Below are 22,033 nucleotides of genomic sequence, written 5' to 3' on the forward strand. Positions count from 1 at the left end.
GTCAAAAATGGGGTCTTGGCTCCCCGGGTAATTTCCTTTTGTCCTTTAAGGTATTCCCCCCCCCACTTCCCACACACATATATATGGAAACTTTTCCTTCTCCCTCACCCCACTTCTATTGTGCACTCTTTCTCTTGTTTCTTGTCCCGTTTCCACATGCCAATGTGACCCAAGTAAATTTCCCTTTTGTCCTCTGTCCTATTGAGTACGTTGACCCTGTTAACATGCATTTCAACATTTTGAAAAAGCATATATTTATTCCCAATTAAATGCTGATACTCCATAATCATTACAAGCTGTTACATTACACAGCAGAACCTTACTCCCCCACCCCTTCACAAAGCTATTGTTTTTCTTATTACAATTGGATCGGGCTCCATCTCCTTTTGTTTCTTCATATTCAACACCAACCATTTCCTCCTCACCATCACAAATCTAAATTACCAAAACAAGAATCACACTGTGAAGTGACAAGAAAAACAAAACAACTTACTTGTACCATGTGCGCTGCATTGGTGACAATTCAAAGTAAACCTGCACAACATACAGCCATCGCAGCTTGTCAATTTCATTACAAGGCAAATGGACATTTCACAATTGAAAGAATTTGGTGACAAAATAACTAATATATCGTACGACGTTCTTTTTATCCTCTCAAGAGAGAACATAGAATGCTTGAACTCACTGGTTCATATTTCAGTCCATTGGACGATGTCACCATAGTTTCTGCCATGTCCAGCACATCTGCACCCACATCTTTTATAAAAAAGGAAAGTATGTGTAAATGCACAGTTCCTATACAATTGCACATGCAAAGCCAACTGAATCGTACTGGAAACATTTATTTGTTATGCTGGGAAAGGGCACAATCAATGAGAAATCTTTAAACTACCAATGTTCATGACATCAGGGGTCAGTTATACACACAAGCAGGGAAGGAGGAAAACATTGAGGGGAAAAGAAGGGAAAGTAACAAGAGTTGGGGTGTGAGAGAAAAAGAAAAGGAAGTTGGAGAAAAATAATCACAATTTTAAAAAGCAATAATAATAAACCCCAGCAATGTCAGAGAAGGATGGAAAGGAATCAAAAGCTTTACACTTTGAGCAAGTGCAAAATTGGAATTACAGTAATCCATCCAGCCGACTTGTAATACCCACCACGACCACTGTGCGGCACTATACGGGACACATTAACAGAGAAATTGCCCCCCACCCTCAGGTCCTGAACCCCCGCGACAATTTTTTTTTTTTTTTTTAATGGCTGAAATATTCTCGGGCACATCCCAAGTACAACCACCAAATTTCAACTTATTCCACCCAACAGTTCAAGACTGCATACAAGTCACACATACTCGACTCAAACACATAATTTGAATCAAATATCAAGTAAATACAGAGCTGCCTAGCAGGGTGAGCTTTTCCCGACGATGGTTTCGGGACATGTTGGACATTGAAAAGCTATGGAGTTATTAGCCCAACGGTGGTTACCTTTTGCCTGCGAGCCAACGGCAGCGCTGACCCCACATCCCAATATATAATTTCCAGAGGTCTTTAGTGGCCTCAAAGCAGACGACAAGGCCAACGTGTGGTCGCTTAAAACCGTGCCCAGATTCTGAAGTACCTACACCCAAAATTTGGGAACTCTCGGTGCTACAGTTGAGCCATGAAAGAAGAACGTACAAACGCACAAACACACAATCACTTGAAAATATGTATATGGGGATTCATCTAATTGTGTAAAAATGTCATATGCATGAAAACAGACCATTTTTTTGTTGTCTGGTGTGCTCCGATGCAACTATTTGTGCAATGTGTGTTCGGATTCAGACCCGTGGAAATGCAGCGCAATACTTTCGGAGGTACTAATACCAAAGGTGAATTTTGGATTTATGGAACATGTTTCCAAGATCTGAGATGTTCGATGGAGCACAAACATACTCAAAGCTAACATGCGTGTGACATGATGATGCACAAAAGCAATTACTTACGTTGGCACTTCATCGCAATAGTCATGTCAACATTGATTTGAAGTTTACTGCAAAATAAGACATGGATGATGAATGGCAATACAAATATGTAGTCAAGTAAGAGCAACAAATAACGCAGTGTGAAGTGGGAAGGTTGATGAATGAAATGCGTTTAAACCAACCTTGAAATGTCTAGATCGACCTCATAATCATATCTTATGGATGTCTCTCTGTAGTTCAGAAACTCCATGAAGGACAATATAATGATGAGGAAGAAAGCAAGCAGAGACACTGCACAGACAAAGTACAGCATAAAAGGTTTAAAACAACACATAGATAAAACTGCTCTCTATATTTGCAAGAACTCTCATTTTATCAAATACTCTAAACTCAAATCATGAGCTCCAGAGATCTGGTATAGCAGCAAAATCTCAAATCTTCTTCTTCCTCTTCGAATAAAAAAGTGTGTGTGTGTGTGTGTGTGTGTGTGTGTGTGTGTGTGTGTGTGTGTGTGTGTGTGTGTGTGTGTGTGTGTGTGTGTGTGTGTGTGTGTGTGTGTGTGTGTGTGTGTGTGTGTGTGTGTGTGTGTGTGTGTGTGTGTGTACACACAACTCCGACACCCTTGGACCGATAGACACCAAATTTGCAGGAGAAACTCAGGAGGTTTCTACTTAGGTTTTCCGTGAAATATTTTTCAAAAATACATTACAATAAAATTTAGAAAATTCTTTTAGAAAAAAAAATACATTAAAAGAAAATTTAGAAAATTGTTTTAGAAAAAAAAATACATTTTTTTTTTTCCAAATTTCTCATAAGTATTATTTGGGTTATTTCTCTATTGAGGCGGACCAGTCCGATCACCTTGTCTGGTAACCAATTGTCTCCCTTTCATTAGAGGTCTCAGGAGCAACCGGATTACATGATATTTCCATGCCAAAACCATGGAATATCAAAAACCAAAAAGTCAAACAAATAGCATTTTCAGTCCCTTTATAGACCTTTGAAGATCCCTTTGACCTTGTAAACAGCTTTAGACCCCTTCCACTTTTTAGACCTTCAGATGCTAACTACTATTGGATGAGAGGGATGTTGATGACCTTGAGACCTTTGAGACCCTTGATACACTTTCGACCTTTACATTCCTTCGACCACAACACAAATCTATAGAATCTTCTTGTAATATACAAACTATACATTTTCAGCAATTAATGCACAATCTCCAGCCACCTGGTGGGTGGTAATCTGCTAGTTACTTCCAAAAAAACAAAGTTAATGCAGTGTTTAATCTCATGCCAAATCAAATGATTTCCAACTACAATTATATCAGAGAAACGTATATGCATGTGTCTGTCTGTTATATAATGCACTGTGGCAAGCCATACTCATCACATACACACCTGTACCACCACTTGTTGACGTCTGCACACAACCCTCTGGTATCTTTGGAAAGGCATCGAGGTCTTTAACCACACTCAGAGCTTTTTTCCGGTTCAACCTTCTCATGTTGATACATCAATATACCTTGCACCACCTGCCAAACAAAACTGAAAACAACGAATCAAAGTAAATTAAAACAAAACAAACCAGGAACGGCACTCTTCAATGTCCCGACGTCGAACGATATGCCTCCGCCCACATTATTGCATCATTATACATACACTGTTGCCCATAAAGTTGGAATAAAATATTTTTTTTACCACTTTTTATGGAACGATTCTTACAGTGAGAGTTATTTACCATATGTAGGGTGTATATCGCCACACGACTTGATTGATCAATCTCTTCCGAACATATCACCATGAACTTAGTCCACAATTAACCCTTTACGAACTGTCATTAGTCTGAAACAAAAAGGGGGTGCGGAGCCCTCGTTCCCAAGCGAGCCCTAAACTCAACGTGTGCAGCGAGTCATATAGTGCACTGAGCAGTGCGGGATTATCGACTCGAGCTTCCGATGATCTGGGGAGGATTGCCAGTTGCATTAAAATGGCATGCGAATGAATACCTCTTGGGAAGTTGCACGAATGGTGTTTTTCATGGCGCAGGGGACACAGCCAGCACGACACCCACACTGCACAAAACGCGTACGGAGGCCGATAAAGGCGACTCCACGCCATGTTGGGCGGGATACGATTGTGCGAGGTAGAAGGCGGCGCGTTCCTTTTCAACCTAAATATCCGACACACATTGGTGTTCGCCCCACGCACATGCTTGCGGAGTCATGCGTGCGTAATGGCCGACCCCCGCGCAATGTATAGAATGTGCTCGAAGGCAAACATGTACACCGCTCACAAAACATGCATGGATTTATCCATAACAATGTACCTTCGGCCCTCGCTGGCAGCAGCGGATTCTCCACGGATGGTGAACATCTTCTCGTCTCTACTGGCGAGGCTGCGATCGAGCCAGGGAATGTACAGTGTGGGCCACGTGAGCGCGCGTGCGTTGATGGGCGCTGGTCGGACACCAGAGTGGGCATGCGGGACCCTCGGCCGGTCGCCAGGGCACAGCCCGGGGTTTTTTTTGCAGGACCATTCGCGTGCCAATTTCGGTGTGGGCGATTCATGTCATGTCGTGGGGTCAGAGCAAAATATGTTCGCTGTCTGGGATGACCTTGCCGGAAATGAAGTGAGGTGGTTTCCGGCCAAAGTTAGCGGGCCACGTGAAGGGTCGGCGCCAATCGGAGCGCCCGATTCAGGTGATGACGTATCGCTTAGGGGTGGCCCCTCCCCCCGCGCGGCAAGTCCAATAAAGGTCGGAGCGGTCCTCCCGCCTTTCTCTCTCTTTCTTTCTCTTTCGCTCACTCTGGTCTCGCCCTCGTCTCTCGGCACGACCCGCCTCCTGCTGTCTGCACTCCGCTTCGTCTCTGCCCACACCACGTCAACTCCACCCGCCTACCACTCCCGTCCACGCACCCTGGACTCCGCCCCTTCTCCACTCAAGCCCCTCCTTCACCAACACGGTCTCCATACGCTCTGCTGAAGCCAGACGACGCGTCAACAGTCGGGTGCCACATTACGGAGCATCCTCCCCCAAAACATATTGGTGGTGCGTCGTACTATCAAGCATAAAGATACCGAGATGGCAGCCTCAACTCCTTTCCCTTCTTATTCCAATACTTCCTCTTAATCGGGTTTTTTGTGTATGTGTGTGTGCGTGTGTGTGCGCGTGTTATTGTCATTATTACTATTGTTATTATTCTCGCGTTAAGTCTGCTCTGTGTCCTTTTTGTAAGTTGCATGTTTATTTGCTGCACCACACCTCTCCCCTATCTCTGCATAACACACCCCAATAAATCTTTATCGAACCACATACCTTTCCTCACCCATTGTAATGAATCATTATTAGGAATGTTCCCTGCTCATCTTTGTGGTTTCTTTCACTGATCCAGCATGGTCCGAATCCTAGCTTAGCCGCGACTTTATTCCCAACGATCCATTCCTTTTAGCCGGTACGTCCTTGGCAGTCACTCGGCTGCATCCGATCCGGTAAAGTGAGCTGGTCCGGTAGAGTGATCCGGTTCGGACAAGGCATACCGAGGGCGCGCTCCCCGGGAATTAATCCACGTGATTAATTAGGTAACCCGATTAACCCATAGACGGGAGGACCCTAGGTCACACGGTTGAGTTATTGGCCTCCTCGGTGGGTTAAGCGACCCGCCACGTCACGGAATTATCCATGTGCGACGGCCTACAATTCCGGGGAGTCTGGTGGGAACCGATATAGCTCCCCCCCTTGTGGTCTTCTCACCTGACCCCAGGCCTGCAACAGTTTGGTGTCCGGAGTGGGATGACCCCCAAAAAAAATTACGGGATTCGAACCCGCAACAATTTGGTAGTGGGAACGGGATTCGAGCCAGGGGTGCGATTAGAAACCCCCCCCCTCCCCCAAAATTAATAGCAGGATTCAAATTTTAGTTCATTATCAGAACGGTCCATGGCGGACCAAGACGAGCTGGTTCAGGTGGGTTCTGAAACAATGTTAGAGGAATCTATGGCTCAGGACAACACCTTTGAGGGAGATCATTCCTTGCAGCCATACCCAGAGGTAACATAGGGGGAAACTGCGACAGTGACAATGCTTGGGCACCCCCTGCATCAAATTTCCCTCACGGAGGACCAAGCGATCCTGATCGGATCCACACCTGATCATAGCAGATCGGCTCCGCCAAAGCCATTGGATACGAACAAGTTTATGGAGGTAATGAAACATATGATGGAACGCATGGAACTGGCCCAAACCCAACAGAGGAGTGACATGCAAACACTGAAGGGGTCAGGTAGAAATGAAGGCGGAGCTGGCAGAGGTGAAGGGCGAAATGAAAAACATGGACCGGAATTTTACAAATGGGATCAGGACTGTACGTGGAGAAATGACTGAGTTGAGGGGGAGTGTGGAAGGTGTTCGGACCGCGATGACGACTGGTAAAGTCGAGGGGACGAGAAAAACAGCGGCGGTTTGGAGAGAAACATGTGAACTCGGACAGGTGGAGACAAAGAACCAGGAATTGGGCACCGTAAAGGAGGAATTAAAAGAGGTGACAGACGCAGGGAGACATAGAACAGGTAAGGGACGAACTGCACAAAATAAAAAAGGAGCAGACACAAGTAGAAATGGTAAGTGACATTGAGATTGAGCTTGTGGAATGTTTTGAGACCCAATGCGAGGGTCAGATTAACCTCTCGCAGGAACAAAGGGAGATGATATGCTCACTCGAGGCAGACCGTGATGAGGTGAGTCCGGTAAGGCTGTGCAAGGTGGAGCGGCTGAATGGTGCAAAAGAGTATGTGCCTAGCTTTGGGGGGGATAGAGGCCCCGGGACCTCTTTGGCGAACCCAAGCCCCCAGTATGATTGTGCCAGAGTATGTCTCAGAACGTGCGAGTCGTGCAAATGACATGGCATGGATGAGTGCACGTGAGAAAATGGGACACGGACCGACCCTAACGGGAGTCGTGGGTCGTGTAACGGACGGGAATGGCGAGCCTTCTGAGCTGGACGGAGTTATTTCGGAAACTGCGCCGGCTCCGCAGGACTCTGCGTGTGAGATCCGGTCCGTGTTTTGCAAACCGCCAAAGCGCAGACGATTGCACCGCCTACAATTCCGGGGAGTCTGGTGGGAACCGAGATAGCTTCCCCCACATAGTGATCTTCTCACCCGACCCCCCGCCAGCAACAATATATTTACAATGGCGAGGAAAAGTATGTGGCACGTTGAATGGAGTCGTACTTTTATGTTCAGCAGAAGATAGCAAGAAATTTGCGGGGTGCGGCAAAAGACAAGCAATCTTACAAAAGAAGACACACAGCAGAGTTATCACATTATATCTTCTCCAATCTTAAATTATACGAGGACAGGCACCATCACACACACACACACACACACACACACACACACACACACACACACACACACACACACACACACACACACACACACACACACACACACACACACACACACACACACACACACACACACACACACACACAGTCGATGGCACAAGAGCTAAAGATCCGGTGTGTTCCAGCTGGTTTCTCACAAGGTCCAGTATACGAATCCAGGCCTGGCCTGTACACCAGACCAGGCCAAATCTGTGTTGGGCTCTGCAGGCAGATCGACGGGATGAAAAGACGTGTCGAGCTGTCCAGGGAGTAAGGGCAGTCAGAGGCTCCATGGCTGGACTCAGGATGAACCTGTGGATCACCTGCAGGCTGGATCCATGGCCGAGGAGGAGCAGCCGGCCAAGGCACTCCTCATAATGCAGATCGCAGACTCACCGACCGACAAAGAAGTTCCTTCCTTGCCTTTTGGGGCGGGCCTTACGGACTGCCTCCGGCGACACGTGATTGGTCCATCGTTCGAGCCCGCAGCAGCTCTCCGCCAATGGGTTGCTGGCACGTCTTACTGACTGACGGTCAGGGCGCTGGGTGGGGGCTCGTTAGAAGGGGGAAGGAAAAAAGGAGGAGCCTCTCAGTACACCACCACTGAATGAACACTGGACAGCCTGCTACACCTCCCGACACATGTAACGTCCGATTACCAAACAACCTGGCTAAACATGCATTTAAGAGGGGATCTGGGCTAATCCTATATTTAATAACCCACTAAGGGCCCATTTCCGCAACACTACCCCCACCTTTCTCCCGAGCCTCCATTTGGGGGCAGCCCACCGTAATGGCCCTGTCTAACGTACAGCAAAAATCTACCATTTACTCTAACCCACAATATGGGAAGCACTTAACTCCAAAAACCAGTGTCACAGTAAGATTGGCATGTCCCTATCCTAGTGTGTCGGATCACTCATCTAACAAACACATTCACACTCTATGCACAATACTTAACATTCTAATTATGGATTTGAACGGGAGGGCATTCAATTTTACTTTTAACACCAATATTTGCATAGGAGCAGAACATTCAAAGGTTCAAAGTTCCCTAACGTGTTCGCTCCTTCATGCCCCCTCTCGGCAGCATTGTCTATTCACCCCTGAGGGTTTCCTCACTTCGTGGCACTATTGGCCTCTCACCAGGTGAGTTGTCGGCTCAGTGGCCTAATCTCACAGAGAGTTCTTCGGCCCACTGAGCCCACAAAATGGCATGAATCTTCGGCCGCAACCGCCCACAAAAGCACTTTGGCCTCAATAGCCCACAAAAATGCTTCGGCCCATATGGCCCACAAAATGACTTCTCGGCCACAATGGCCTACTCACTAGCAGCAGCAGGCAACAAGCCTGCATTGGACAGCAGGTGGCACAGCGATGGTGGCACGGTGATATTGATGGTAAACAAATGCAGTTTGGAGGTGTTCTTAAAGGTGCAAGTGAGTGTGATGACCTCAGACCAGGTGAGATGGAGAGTACCCTTAACCTTCCTTGCCTGACTTGCTTTGGCAGGACTTGTTTCGGTATGGTCATCTTAATAAGTTGTTTTTTTTAGCAGACAGGATGGTGTGTTTCCTAATCAAATGTTATCTTTGTGGATGTGTGCTCATGACACACTGGTGGCCTCTCTGGCACTTGGAGAGGGTGACCTAGCCTGGCCCTTGTTCACAAATTTTCCCATCAACACTACTCATACCAGGTGTCACACATGAATGGTGTGGAGGAGAGTTCATCGAACCTAACCATTTACTTTTAGCTCTAAACAATGAAACAAACCCTGCTATGGCTAGAATGATCCTAATGACCAATTTTTCCCAACCTGGCACACTGTTCCATTCTTTTAAACCTGGGCAAGGCCCCTATTTGTCTTTTTTCATTTGGTGCCAGGCATAACTCGCTGGCTAGGGAGTGTGACGACTACTAGGCCTCTTTGCCTGCTTCCAATCTGGGGTGGGGGACACCCAGCGACCTCGGGGTTCACCTGAGCGTGGTTCTGGTGCTCCTAACTAAGGGGTGGCTCTCTAGCCCCCATACTGTGCTCTCCTAGCACTAAAACGTACTGTGCTCTCCTTCCACTAAAACCTACTGTGCTCTCCTGGCACTAAAACCTACCGTGCTCTCCAAGCATCTCTGGCAGCCTTCACCTGCCAGGAGCCCCCAAAGCCCTGATGCCCTCTCTCCCGACTCACCAACTTCCAATACCATGTCACACTCCCAGCCAGTATCACCATACCTTGGCCCGCACCTACCCCTAGCAGTCCGCCTGCATGATGGAACAGCAGCCAGAATCCATGTCAAATCCTCCAAGTCCCGCTAACCTATACTAATTGGTTAGGAGACTCCTACCGAGAGGGTACGTTGTTCGCACTCACTCTCCTCATTTGCACCCTCATGCCATTCACCCCAAACACTTTAGTCATTCATTCCACAGTGCCACACACCCAGTCCACAACACCATCCAACACCTTTCACTTTTATGTTAAAACAAAAACACACCAGTCCTTCAGATCCCACTTTGTCATCAAATTTAACTGATACACTTTTTTAATCAAACCCCAATCAATTTGTCACCACGTCAGTCATCCGCTGGCCTCCTCCATATTGCCCTACTCATTTATTTCCAACAATTTAAACAAAACATCAAAATCTCTTCACCAGCCCCATGGAACCTCTGCATGGTTCCAACCAGACATTTCAGTCTTTCCTCAAACAAGCCACTCTTTGTCATCCACTTGCTTCAGGTGTGTTTAACACTCTGCCCGAGATGTCTCCACTATTTTTTTATTATCACCCAAATCCACTCGTGCCACTCTTATCCCTTCTGTCCATCTCTCAATTTGCAATCACAATCGATATAATTTTCAATCAAAATTTTTACATCCCAATATGGCCTGCTTCTTTGGCTCATTGGAAGGGGAGTGAGGGAAGGAATCCCTCATTCCCCATTACATGACCCCGCCGCCTTTCCGCCACGGCTCAAAGGGGTCACGTCTCAATTGGGGTTGTGGTCCACCTCCTCCTTTTCTCCAGGGTTCACGGAAGTCAGGTACACCCCAATCGGGGGAGCGGCCTCCCCCTCTTCTCTCTCACTCCCTGAAGACAGATAAACTCCACTCAACTAGCCGAACCCCTCGTGTCCTCAGAGAGGTTTGAAGACCAAGTGACACATGCCAGTGCCGCTTGCTACTCATCTGCGCTCTACCCAAAGTTCCTGTGAGGCTGAGAGAAATTAAAATCCAATTTCTACAGCCTGCTCCTGGATGCAGCACGTCTAACTCTGCAAGAACCCATGCAGAGCTGTCCATGATGGTTTCCGTCCCCTGTGTAAAGTTCTGTCCTGGTGGCATTTCTATTACCCCTTGCACCTCAAACCTATTTCCTACGTCACCACTCATGTCACGCTCAGGACTCCCAAACACAGCAGGCTCCATACATTCCAAGGCTATGTGTTCACATTCCACACATTCAACCTTGCCTGTGTACTGACCAACTGCCTTGCATTCCAGGGTTACATTCTCGACCGTCACGTGAGTACCCACACACGTTTCGGCCTTGGCAGCACACACCGGTGCTGTAGTCTGGACTGTGGGCTAACAGCATTCATTCACCGCATTCCACACACATTCAGGGGTCACGCATACGTGCACCCCATCGGACAGAGTCTCTTCATTAACAAAAAAAAATCCAATTCCTAACTTAAGCTCATCGTCCGCACCATGTATGCATGTGTCCTCGTACCTGCTTCGTTCCAGTCACCTCGGTCCGGTCACGACTCTCCAGCAGGTTGCTCATCATCGGTTCGCCACACTCCTCTGGGGCTGTCAGCTCCACATGCTGGACCTGCTCAAAATGTGTTTCATTCGTCAACAACCCCATATGCACCCTCGATGTCTCCTTCACCAAGGTTTGCTCTAATTGTTGTTTCATCTGACGAGTGATGTCAATCAGGTCCCACACCACTAACATTCCTCCCTGTGGTGATGTCACACATCCCACTTTATTGTGGTCCTACTTCCTGGCTCCATTTTCTTTTCCATTTGAGTCGTTCTTCCTCTCCGAGCCTTTTTAGTTGTTCGTTATCGTGCCGGAGTTTTTCCATCTCCGCATTCTCCAACCTTGCTCTCTTCTTTAGTTGGTCAATTTCAAATTCATGTTCTTTTTGTTTCCTATCCCACTGTCTCTCTTGTTTTTCCTTCTCCAATCTCGTTATTTCCCTCAATTGGTTGATTTCCCTTTCCTGCTTCATTCCTTGTTCTTTTTGTTTCCTATCCCACCATCTCTCTTGTTCTTCATTCTCCAATCTTGTCGTTTCCCTCAATTGCTTGATTTCCCTTTCCTGCTTCATTCCTTGTTCTTTCACTACTCCTTCTTCCATCTCATTCTTTAATCTAGCTTTGGCTTCTAACTGTTCAATCTGCACAGTGTAGTTCTTTAACGTTTCATTTTCCATTCTCTCTCTCTTTCCTCACTTAACATCCTCAGCTTGTTTTGTAATTCCCTCTCTGTTTTGGTGTTTCTGTAACTCAGCAGCTTTTTCCCCTAATTCCTTTCTCATCTCCGCACCTCTTTTGCATGCTTCCTCCCTCACTTCGTCCATTCTCTTACCGTATTCCTTGCTAATTTCCAGTTGACGTGCCAGTTCATTTCCCCTGTACTCTGATTTCCAAAACTGTAGACTTTTCCAACAATTCTTCCTTCCTTTGCTCCAGATATTTGTCTCCTCTTTTTATCTTCTGTTCTTGGCTTTCTCTTATCTGATTGCCTGATCTTACCTTTTCCTTCAGTTGTTCCAATTCCAAATCGTGTTCCCATTTTTCCTTTTCCAGCTTTATTTTCCATTCTTTTTCCAAGTTCTTCCAATCCCGGGAGTTATGAATTTGCTCTTCCTCTATTCTTTCATTCAGTTCGGTCTTCTTTTGTTCCAACTTATGGGTACTCCACTCTACTTTCCTCATTTCTCCATGTAGTTCCTCGAACTGTCTTGACTTTTCCAACAATTCCTCCTTCCTTTTCTCCACATATTTCTCTCCTCTTTTGTATCTTCTGTAATTGGCTTTCTCTTATCTGATTGCCTGATCTTACCTCTTCCTTCAGTTGTTTCAATTCCAAATCGTGTTCACATTTTTCCTTTTCCAGCTTAATTTTCCATTATTTTCCAAGTTCTTCCTATCCCGGGAGTTACTAATTTTCTCCTCCTCTATTCCCTTGTTCAGTTTGCTCTTCTCATGTTCCAACCTAGGGGTATACCACTCTACTTTCCTCATTTCTCCATGTAGTTCCTCGACTGTGTTGGCGAAATCATTTTCCAGCCACCGAATTTATTCCAGTGCATCGGCCAATTGTTGTGATTCCCTGTGCACATAATTTTCCTGAACCTCGTCTGCCTGGCGTAGTGCCTCGTCCAATTTGTAACTCATCAATATAATTCTCATCACACCTCCTCTGCTCCAAGGTATCCGCCAATCGTGCATGAAGCTCGTTAATGTACGCGTAGTCGTCCTGCTTCGTTTGCCATGATGCATGCTGTGACCACGTGGTTTGAACCGGTGGGTGAGAGCGTTTTCTTCGTGCTGTGCGGCTCGTTACGCTGTTCATACTAACTAGCCGAAACCCTGTCACAGACTGATTCCGTTCATTCAACCACCCTCACCAGCTCACCCACACTTGAGGGACATGGACTGGACAGGGCATGCTTGCCCCCACCTACTCCTCCCCCGCCCCTGCCCATTCCCCCCGCCTCCCATACCCACCTTCAATTTGCTTACTCCCACCCAAAAATTTAATTACCACGCCCTGCCCCCGCCTCTTCACTCCCCGCCCCACTTGCCCCCGCCCCCTGTCCACCCCTTCACACTCAACCCCACCTAATTCACCCCAGCCCCCGCCCACTCATCCTCCACCCAATTTCCCCCCATCACCCGCTTTCAACTTGCTTACCCCCGCCAAAAAATTTGCTTACCTTGCCCCCCTCCTCTTCACTCCCTGCCCCGTCTCTTCATCCCCCGCCCCCGCCTCTTCACTCCTCGCCCCCGTCTCAACGAAAAGTGTTTATTCTGCTTCAGAGTTGAAAGTTGACTATTGCCACGATGTGCGATGCACTCTTACAGGTACGAAGTTTCTTTCAGTCCAGGTCACAGTACCGAGAAAAACGTGACACGACCGCTAGGAGGAGCACAAAATTGGTCCTTCAGCATTAATATATAGATCCTCTCCCAGTTCGTGTCGCGCTGAGGTGGAGCCGCGCCGCCATTTTGCAACTCCATTTTTCTTTATAATTTCGAAGTTTTACACCCAATCCGCTCAAAATAAAATCAAACGTAATTTGGAATTTGCGAGTGACGTTTTTTTTTTCTTTCCGCGCCTCTCGTAACCAATGTTCGGGGTGCGAACGACACCAGATGTTGTTGAATTGGTGTCCTGCAAATTTATGGAGGTGGAGGGATTCTCATCCCACTCCTGACACCATATGTTGACGATTCGACGGCACTTAACAGCACCGCCGTCTCAGGGGTTATAACGCCGGCTAGTTCGGCACAGGTCTCGGGTCACGCGCCTCAGATCACGATACCAAAGTACCCCTGGGCCTTACCAGTTGGGGATATAGACCCCGGCTACAGACTGGGTTTGATCAGAGACCGAGCGAAGTCTGCCAGTCCGTAGCCCGTTTGGTTTTAAACAGAAATTGAGCGATTGTTCCTCAGCACGGCACGAATAAATTCATGGTGGCAAATTTCGTACAACTCAGCCAGATTTATTGGGGACACATCGGGGAACACGACACAAGCAAAGCATTCACGACAATGTTATAATAAATCTATAACCCGCTCTTAACTAGGGAGCTACGGATACGGGTTTCGAAGGGAGCCCTAGCAAAATAAGCCTTAGGCCTGAACAACATGCAGACAAGACACTGAGTACTTGGTGGTGCCTCATGGACGAGAGGAAAAGCGTCGAAGGCACGAATGCGGCTCGTGACAAGCCGATGGTGTCAGATTCGAGCGCCCAGCTCGAGCATGCAGCGTGGCAAGATGGCGCTCGTACTCCTATTGGCACCGCTCGCGCATGCCGCGTGGCAAGATGGCGGCGACAACGTCCTTTTATCGGCACCACTCACGCACCAGCCTCGGCGTGTCCAGCCCCTGTAAGGTCGATGGCACAAGAGCTAAAGATCTGGTGTGTTCCAGCTGGTTTCTCACAAGGTCCAGTATGCGAATCCAGGCCTGGCCTGTACACCAGACCAGGCCAAATCTGGGTGTTGGGTTCGGCAGGCGGATCGATGGGATGAAAAGACGTGTCGAGCTGTCCAGGGAGTAAGGGCAGTCAGAGGCTCCGTGGCTGGACTGAGCATGAACCTGTAGATCACCTGCAGGCTGGATCCATGGCCGAGGAGGAACAGCCGGCCAAGCCACTCCTCATAACGCAGATCGCAGACTCACCGACCGACAAAGCAGTTCCTTCCTTGCCTTTTTGGGCGGGCCTTACGGACCGCCTCTGGGGACACGTGATTGGTCCATCGTTCGAGCCTGCAGCAGCTCTCCGCCAATGGGTTGCTGGCACGTCTTGCTGACTGTCAGGGCGCTGGGTGGGGGCTCGTTAGAAGGGGGAAGGAAAAAAGTAGGCGCCTCTCGGTACACCACCACTGTATGAACACTGGACAGCCTGCTACACCTCCCGACACAAATGTAATGTCCGATTACCAAACAACCTGGCTAAACATGCATTTAAGGGGGGATCTGGGCTAATCCTATAGTTAATAACCCACTAAGGGCCCATTTCTGCAACAGTATCAATTCCACGTACTCACTCGGGACATCCCCTGTAAGATGCGGTCGAGCTATTCACGTCTGTTGCTTGGCCAAGCATCTGAGTCATACAATACTCCTCAAAATTGTCGCGATGCAGGAATATTTTTTCCGTGTGCGGGAAGCGTTTGTGGTTGAAGTGGTTAAGTTTGGTGTGCGAGGTGCGAAGTAAGGTGAGGTGCCGCTTGGGAATTGGCACGCAGATTTGAATGAAATAATGGCATGCTATGCCCGTGCGCGGGTTGTGTCGTGTGTCGTCAGGGATCCGAGCCACGGGAGGCATCGTGGTGTGCTTATTATCAATCGCCTATTGAATGGCATGTGTGCTTGCATGCTTGTTTTGTACTATGGCTAAAAGGAAAGGGTTGGAGTAGGAATCAGGATATGAATTAGAGATAATTACTAGACCTAATTACAAGACCCACGCAATGCACTTCGTCCCGTTAACACACTAGACATTAGGGGAGGTCTAACTACACAAAGACTAATGAAATAACTGCCTTGGGATCACTGTATGTTGGGTGCCATTGCCTTAGAGGCATGCGGATTTTTGCAGAACCGCAACAATATCATGATATCTCAAAAAGTTGTGAATGGAATCAGATGAAAATTGGTGGACAGATTGGGTGTTTGACAAGGACAAATCGATTAGATTTTGGTGAAGATCTGAATCAGGATCTAGATCTGAGAATTTTTTAAAGCGATTCTTCACCATTGAGAAATAAGGCCAAAAACGATATATTGCACAATATTTCAAAAATGTATTGGGCCCGATATGTTCTCATGGATCAGGCATTACATGGCGGAGGTATGCACTCTACCGAGTGACCTTCTAGTTTATGTCTGGTATGTCTCTCTGGGATTGTGGTGGGGACAGGAGATAGGTTCAAATATAATTGAATACATGGGGATAGAGGGGTACAGGGAAGTAGGCAGAAATTGTAAGGTGCCTGACTGGATGCATGTGATCTGAGGGTATGTGTGCATGTTGTGTTGTGCTGTGATAATGGGATATTGAGATGCTGTGATAGGTGTGGGCCCTGTTAAGTGCAAATTCAACCCCCAAGCAACTCCCTCCCATCCCTTCCCCAAAATAATAAACAAAGAAAACCCTTATAATTAGAGAGTTCATGGAACATATATAATCAAGCAGTCTTGAGAAAAAACACATGGGAAGGGTATTTTCAAAGCATGATCGATATTAGCTTTGTTAATGAACTTTGAATAGCAGGTGCGATGGCAACCACACAAGGCTGGGCCAAATGAAACGGAACAGATTTTGGAATAATCTTTCAGAAAAGGATGCACTAAACTGAGAGATTATTTGGATGAGGTTAGCTCTGTGGTTGCATTGCGAGTCACCTCCATTTTTCTCTGAATCTCACCGATGCTCCACCCACAGAGCGTGTCGGTAATTTGATTGGTCGAGACGGCGTACAATTTTGCCCAAGTGCTGCTAAACTGGAGGTTTTTGGAAGTGCAAACAATGCGATTGGTGTTCTTCATTGTTCAAACATATTATTAAATTGAAATGAAATCATAGTTTAAAGGCTGCAGAAAAACAAACAGATACTAAATTGGAAGTTTAGTGCCGCTGTCATTCACACAACCTTATGTAAAACAAATTAGTTATTCGTGGCTGTTGTTTGTGTCCTTGATGACGTCCCTAAAAACAGGAAGTTTCCTGTTTGGAATGATTTAAAATTGTTTGAGTGTCAGACCGACAGACAGACGCAATTGCTTTATGTGCGACGGGACGAGATTCCGTGAAATTTGCCAAGTTTGGAGCCAAAGTACTGCTAAACTGCAGGTTCGTGTTCAAAATATAAAAATGAATTGAAAATAAGTAGTTCCTCGATCATAGAAATAGGCTGATTAAACAAAGTGAACCAACTACTTAACCACATGTTGGGGTAAGAGGATACAGACACCTTTGGAGGTTTTCCTTCCCTTTTGTGTACTATGTTGTTTGTGGTGCCGAACCCAGCGCATTCTCTAACGACTACAATCCAAGCTTTGAGCTTCACGAGTCTGGAGGAACGAACGTACAGGTCAGCTCCCACTCAAATTGGATCTTTGTCAATTAATGTCCATGACCTCTGAGTGGCGTGACAATGACCATATCAACAGCGTAACATTTTTGAAACTTGTATTTCAAACAAACAGATACAAAGTCAAACAAGGAAGTTCATCATTACATGTCCAGGTTGATTTAAAGAGCTCAAAGGAATTCTTTCTCGATACACAATCTTAATGAGTTTTAAACAACCTGATTATGATCGGCTCCATGTGTTAACAACCGCTCTGGACATTAACACCTCGTTCACTCAGAATTAGGAGTGAATTTTTATAAGATAGGCCCACCCATGAACATTGATATCTTCAGATATTTTTCAAATTTTTATCCTAGGTTGTGTATGGTCTAAAACTCAGAAAGGCAAATTTTTGATGTGATTGACCCATTCCCCGCCGTTTGGGCCACACGCAAAGTTTGGAGATTTTGACACCCTTGAAATTTTTTTTCCCATTTTCAAAGTGAATTATTTGGAATAACCATCAGTTGCCCAAGGAAATTCCTTTAAAAACTTATTTTATGGTTTGGGTACGAAAATATTTTGTACAAAAATCTATGGGATCTGGATGGTTATGGAGAGTGGCGCCACCTATAATCCCTTTCGGCAAACATTCACTTCAGACTTTCTCTGGCTATATTTTGAATAACCATCAAGGTCCCATGGATTTTATTAGTGCATAAGATAGTACAAGTACTGTACACTCCTCTGAAAGTAAAACATTCATGGGACCTTGGTGGTTATAGCAGTACAGGGGGTCTCAAGACCACTTCAGGCTATACGAAGCCCTGTTGAGCCACACCCACTCCCATAACCATCCTAATATTTTGGAACTAATATCAAATGAAAGTTCCATATCTACACTGACAAAACCAATAGTAAAATCCATGGGACCTTTTAAAAACAAAGAATAAAACAGGTCCAAAGTTGCCTTGTTTGGCAGATAATGTACATGACATATACATGTTCTGCCTCTATCACCAATTTCCATCACTTGCTGCAGGAGTCCACTATATTCCATTGCTGATTCTATTTGAAACTGTAAAATATTGCTGTGGATTCTCACCACTCCGGCGTGCGGACGACCGCTTTTAGCTAATTGCGGCCGCGCGCCCACCGACCGTGGCAATCCAGTCGCAGCTTTCGGATCAACGCCGAAATCCAGCTACGGGTGTGTTTTTAACCACACCATAAATCAGCCAACTCTTCTGTCCACGAGCGACAGGGTTGCTCGCCGAATTGTCGATTTACCGAAGTATTCGCGCAGACAGAAATGCCGGGGATTTACACCTCGACGGGACCTGTACGGACACGAGCCGCTTTCAGCAGCTCGCGCCGTTTGCGATTGCCAAGCGGTTTATCGCAAAGCCCCGTCGGACTCGATTATCTTATCAGCTATTATTCCGAACGCAATTACGGCAACTGAATGGAGGAAGGGACGCAATGAGCAGGTGTATATTCAAACAATGACATTCATTTTATACGCATGCAGTCAATGAAGCAATGGGGGGTAAGGGACAAGACACGAGCAAGAAAAAACCTACAGCCGTTGTCTATTTATTCTGTACATGCACTTAACCACAATTCTACTTAGCGGACAAGACGCCACAGACTTCCATGCAAAAAACCCAGGAAAGAAAAAAAGAGGGAGAACAGGGCCCGTAGGCCTATAATGTTCTGCGGAGCTGTGGAGACCGAAGGAGCTCCGCGAGACCGTGCAGGTTACCTGCCACCCTCGTGGTGACTCGCTGGATGACCCTCGATATCTCGTCATCAACACGGCAGCTGGTGTATTGGCAGCTCGGTTGGTCCAGGCCTAGCCGTGCGGTCTGGTCGATCGGGCCTAGCCGACGACGCCTCAGAGGAGCAAACGGGCCTTGCTCTTTTAGAGTTGATGCTCTCTTAAGAGTCTGCTCACTCCTCAGCGTCGTTCGGACCGTTATGCCGCTGGCTGGCGACTTCTCTCCGGCTGCCTCCACCAACCCACAATTCTGCACGGCACTGCAGGCTTGGCTGGACTCCAGGCTCCACTCCAACCTCAACCCCGAATTCCACTCCGAACGAACTCAACCACGAACCCAGACTGGCCTCTCGGCGCCTCAGCCCCGCCTTTTATTGGGTTCGGGGGGTGGTGTAAGGTCTTTCACCTCTGACCCTTCACCCCCCACTGGCTCCGCCCCTTTTGTCATTCTGATCCGATCTTGCCGTCAAACGCGGACAAAGCAGACGTGGTATAAATCACCGGCCCTCGCCCCAACGAGGGAGTCCCCGCGTCTGTTGGCGGAGATGCCGTTCGTCTATGGATGTCGTTGCTGGCGAAAAGATGGCGGCGTTTGTGGAGACGAAGGTGAGAGACGTTGTTTGTTGATGTTGTTTGTTGGGGAAAATATGGCGGCGTTTGTGGAGATGCTGGTGAGGAGATGTTGGCAGTTGTGGAAAAGGTGGTGAAGAGATGTTGTTTAAAATAACGATAGGAAAGAATAACACTACCTCAAAGGTTCACAGCCTGGCACATGAATAATTCCCGTTAGACATCGGTGGGGAAATCTATCTGGACACACACTTATCGACATAACTGATCTTCGGGGAAACTGAATGGTGATCTGTAAATTTCCACAACCGTAACAATATGTATGCATTATGAAATAAATGCTGTTTTGAGAAAATTTTCTCTTTTGAATACATTCTTTATCTTGAAACCTGGTAATTATGAGATGCAAGGTGATTTCTTTCATTTGTATTTGCCGCCTTACATGACTTTTTTCCCATCATACCATATGTAATTTCCTTTTCTTTGTCTTGGCAAGATGAAAGAACATGTAAAAAAAGAAAGCTGAATTTGTATCCCCCACAATCCTTATATATCATACCTGGTAAGTTACAATTTCCCACATTTGTCTGCTTATAAATAGGTCAAAGGTTATCTGGGATTAGCAGTTTTGAAATCCAGCATCAATTCAATCCAAGATACCATGCGTTTACTGTCTGTTCCGATGTGAAATCAGCATAGTTCTAACATTAGGCATTATGAATGTAGGTCATACTAATGCCATGGTATCAGGGATAGCATGGCTGAGTCTAGTTCATGTTTAGTTGATTTATTTATATGTTGGTTTGTTGAATGAAAGCCAGTCTAAAAATGGGGTGATTTGAACTTCCTTCCTTCCTGCTGTTCTTCCTTCCTAGCTTCCTAGTGATTCACCTAGTGGTGAATAGCTTCCTGCTGTTCATGTTCAGTCCATTCTGAAAAAAAACAGGCTAAATAAAATCTTATAGAAAAAATCCTTTTATTCATGCACCAATAAAAGTTTAGGCCTACTTCTCCAAACACATACTTTTGCTCGATAGTAAATGCATCTTTTGTTTCAGGGGACATCACTCAGCCATGGAATATAGATCGTGCATTTTCTACAATGGAAATCATGGTATTTGCGGCCCATTTCTGCCACGAAGAGCTCACTCGCTGACCAGTATAGCATCACTGAATAATGATGTTGCAAACCATGCCGCAGGTCTGAAAATTCCCATCACATTATCTGAATCTCAACTTGTGTTGAACAGATCTATTTTAACAAAGGTACCAGAAGGGGCAGAAATATGTCCGAAACATAGATACAGACTGGGAATCAACTGGAGACTGTTCAAAATATGCATGCATTCCAAACATTCTGATGAGAAAAAGACAGTGTCCGGTTTGAGAAGTTGCGGATATGAACTTTGTTCAAAACTAGCGATTCCACTTGGATCCCTTTGTACGAAGTGCCGCAAAGCTGAGACAGCCACTGCAACCACGGCAGCCGAGCAGAATATCAACTCAACTACCCCGAGCACATCTGGTACAAGACAAGGCTATGTCAAGGCCCACATGTGAGCACACCTAGAATTTCAGACAGCCAAGATGGTGATTTTGATTCAGATGAGGACCTCCCTCTTGCTTTGTTGAAATGTTGGGACTTTGAGTCTGATGCCTGTGCATCTGACAGCAGTTATCATTATTCATGAAAGCAATCATTCGCTAAATGACATCATATCTATTCTGGAAAAAAAGTCTCCTGCAAAGTACCAAACAAATCAGCCACTAGAAAGTTTGACACCACAACATCAAAAAAGAATTGTAAAAAAGTACAAGAAATGTGTTGAACATTTTAAAGACTTTGCTGCCAAATGCCTAGCTCCTGGACAGGAGCAGAAGTTGAAACGAATGGGAGAAGGATTTTCTTCAAACTTTTCAGGAAAATAAAAGATTCACATAGAGAAAACATTTTTCTACCTATCTCAGCCACATTCAAAACAGCATGGGGTTTTAAAGGAAACAAACAGATTTTTAGGATGGATGGCCCAAAACAGATAAGACATTTAGTGAAAGTACTTTACTCTTGAATCAGCAATGGAATATGGTGGACTTCTGCAACAAGTGATGGAAATTGGTGACAGAGGCAGACCATGTACATGTCGTGTACATATACCTGTACATTATCTGTCAAACAAGGCAACTTTGGACCTGTTTTATTCTTTGTTTTTAAAAGGTCCCATGGATTTTACTGTTGGTTTTGTTAGTATGGAACTTTCATTTGATAATATTAGTTTCAAAATATTAGGATGGTTATGGGAGTGGGCATGGCTCGAAAAACGGCTTCATCTAGCCCGAAGTGGTCTTGAGACCCCCTTTACTGCCATAACCACCAAGGTCCCATGAATGTTTTACTTTCCTAGGATAGTACAGCACTTGTACTATCTTATGCACTAATAAAATCCATGGGACCTTGATGGTTATTAAAAATATGGCCAGAGAAAGTCTGAAGTGAATGTT

The 22,033-nt window shown here is 46.1% G+C and overlaps 1 protein-coding gene across 4 annotated transcripts in view; it reads right to left on the minus strand.

The window, feature by feature from the left end:
* Nucleotides 1-22,033, minus strand: part of ERGIC2 (ERGIC and golgi 2) — a 61,315-nt gene that overhangs the window by 35,370 nt on the left and 3,912 nt on the right. For all 4 annotated transcript variants that reach the window (XM_085884067.1, XM_085884063.1, XM_085884065.1 and 1 more), the window contains exons 2-6: nucleotides 3,364-3,510; nucleotides 2,149-2,257; nucleotides 1,988-2,034; nucleotides 686-756; nucleotides 494-534 (exon numbers count right to left, since the gene is read on the minus strand). In XM_085884067.1, the coding sequence (XP_085740193.1) occupies nucleotides 494-534; nucleotides 686-756; nucleotides 1,988-2,034; nucleotides 2,149-2,257; nucleotides 3,364-3,469 (374 nt within the window). In that variant the 5' untranslated portion in view covers nucleotides 3,470-3,510. The remainder of the gene's footprint in view (nucleotides 1-493; nucleotides 535-685; nucleotides 757-1,987; nucleotides 2,035-2,148; nucleotides 2,258-3,363; nucleotides 3,511-22,033) is intronic.

The sequence above is a fragment of the Eptatretus burgeri genome, chromosome 6 (assembly GCF_056783735.1).
Source record: "Eptatretus burgeri isolate ZD-2024b chromosome 6, Ebu_testis_v1, whole genome shotgun sequence".
NCBI lineage: Eukaryota > Metazoa > Chordata > Myxini > Myxiniformes > Myxinidae > Eptatretus > Eptatretus burgeri.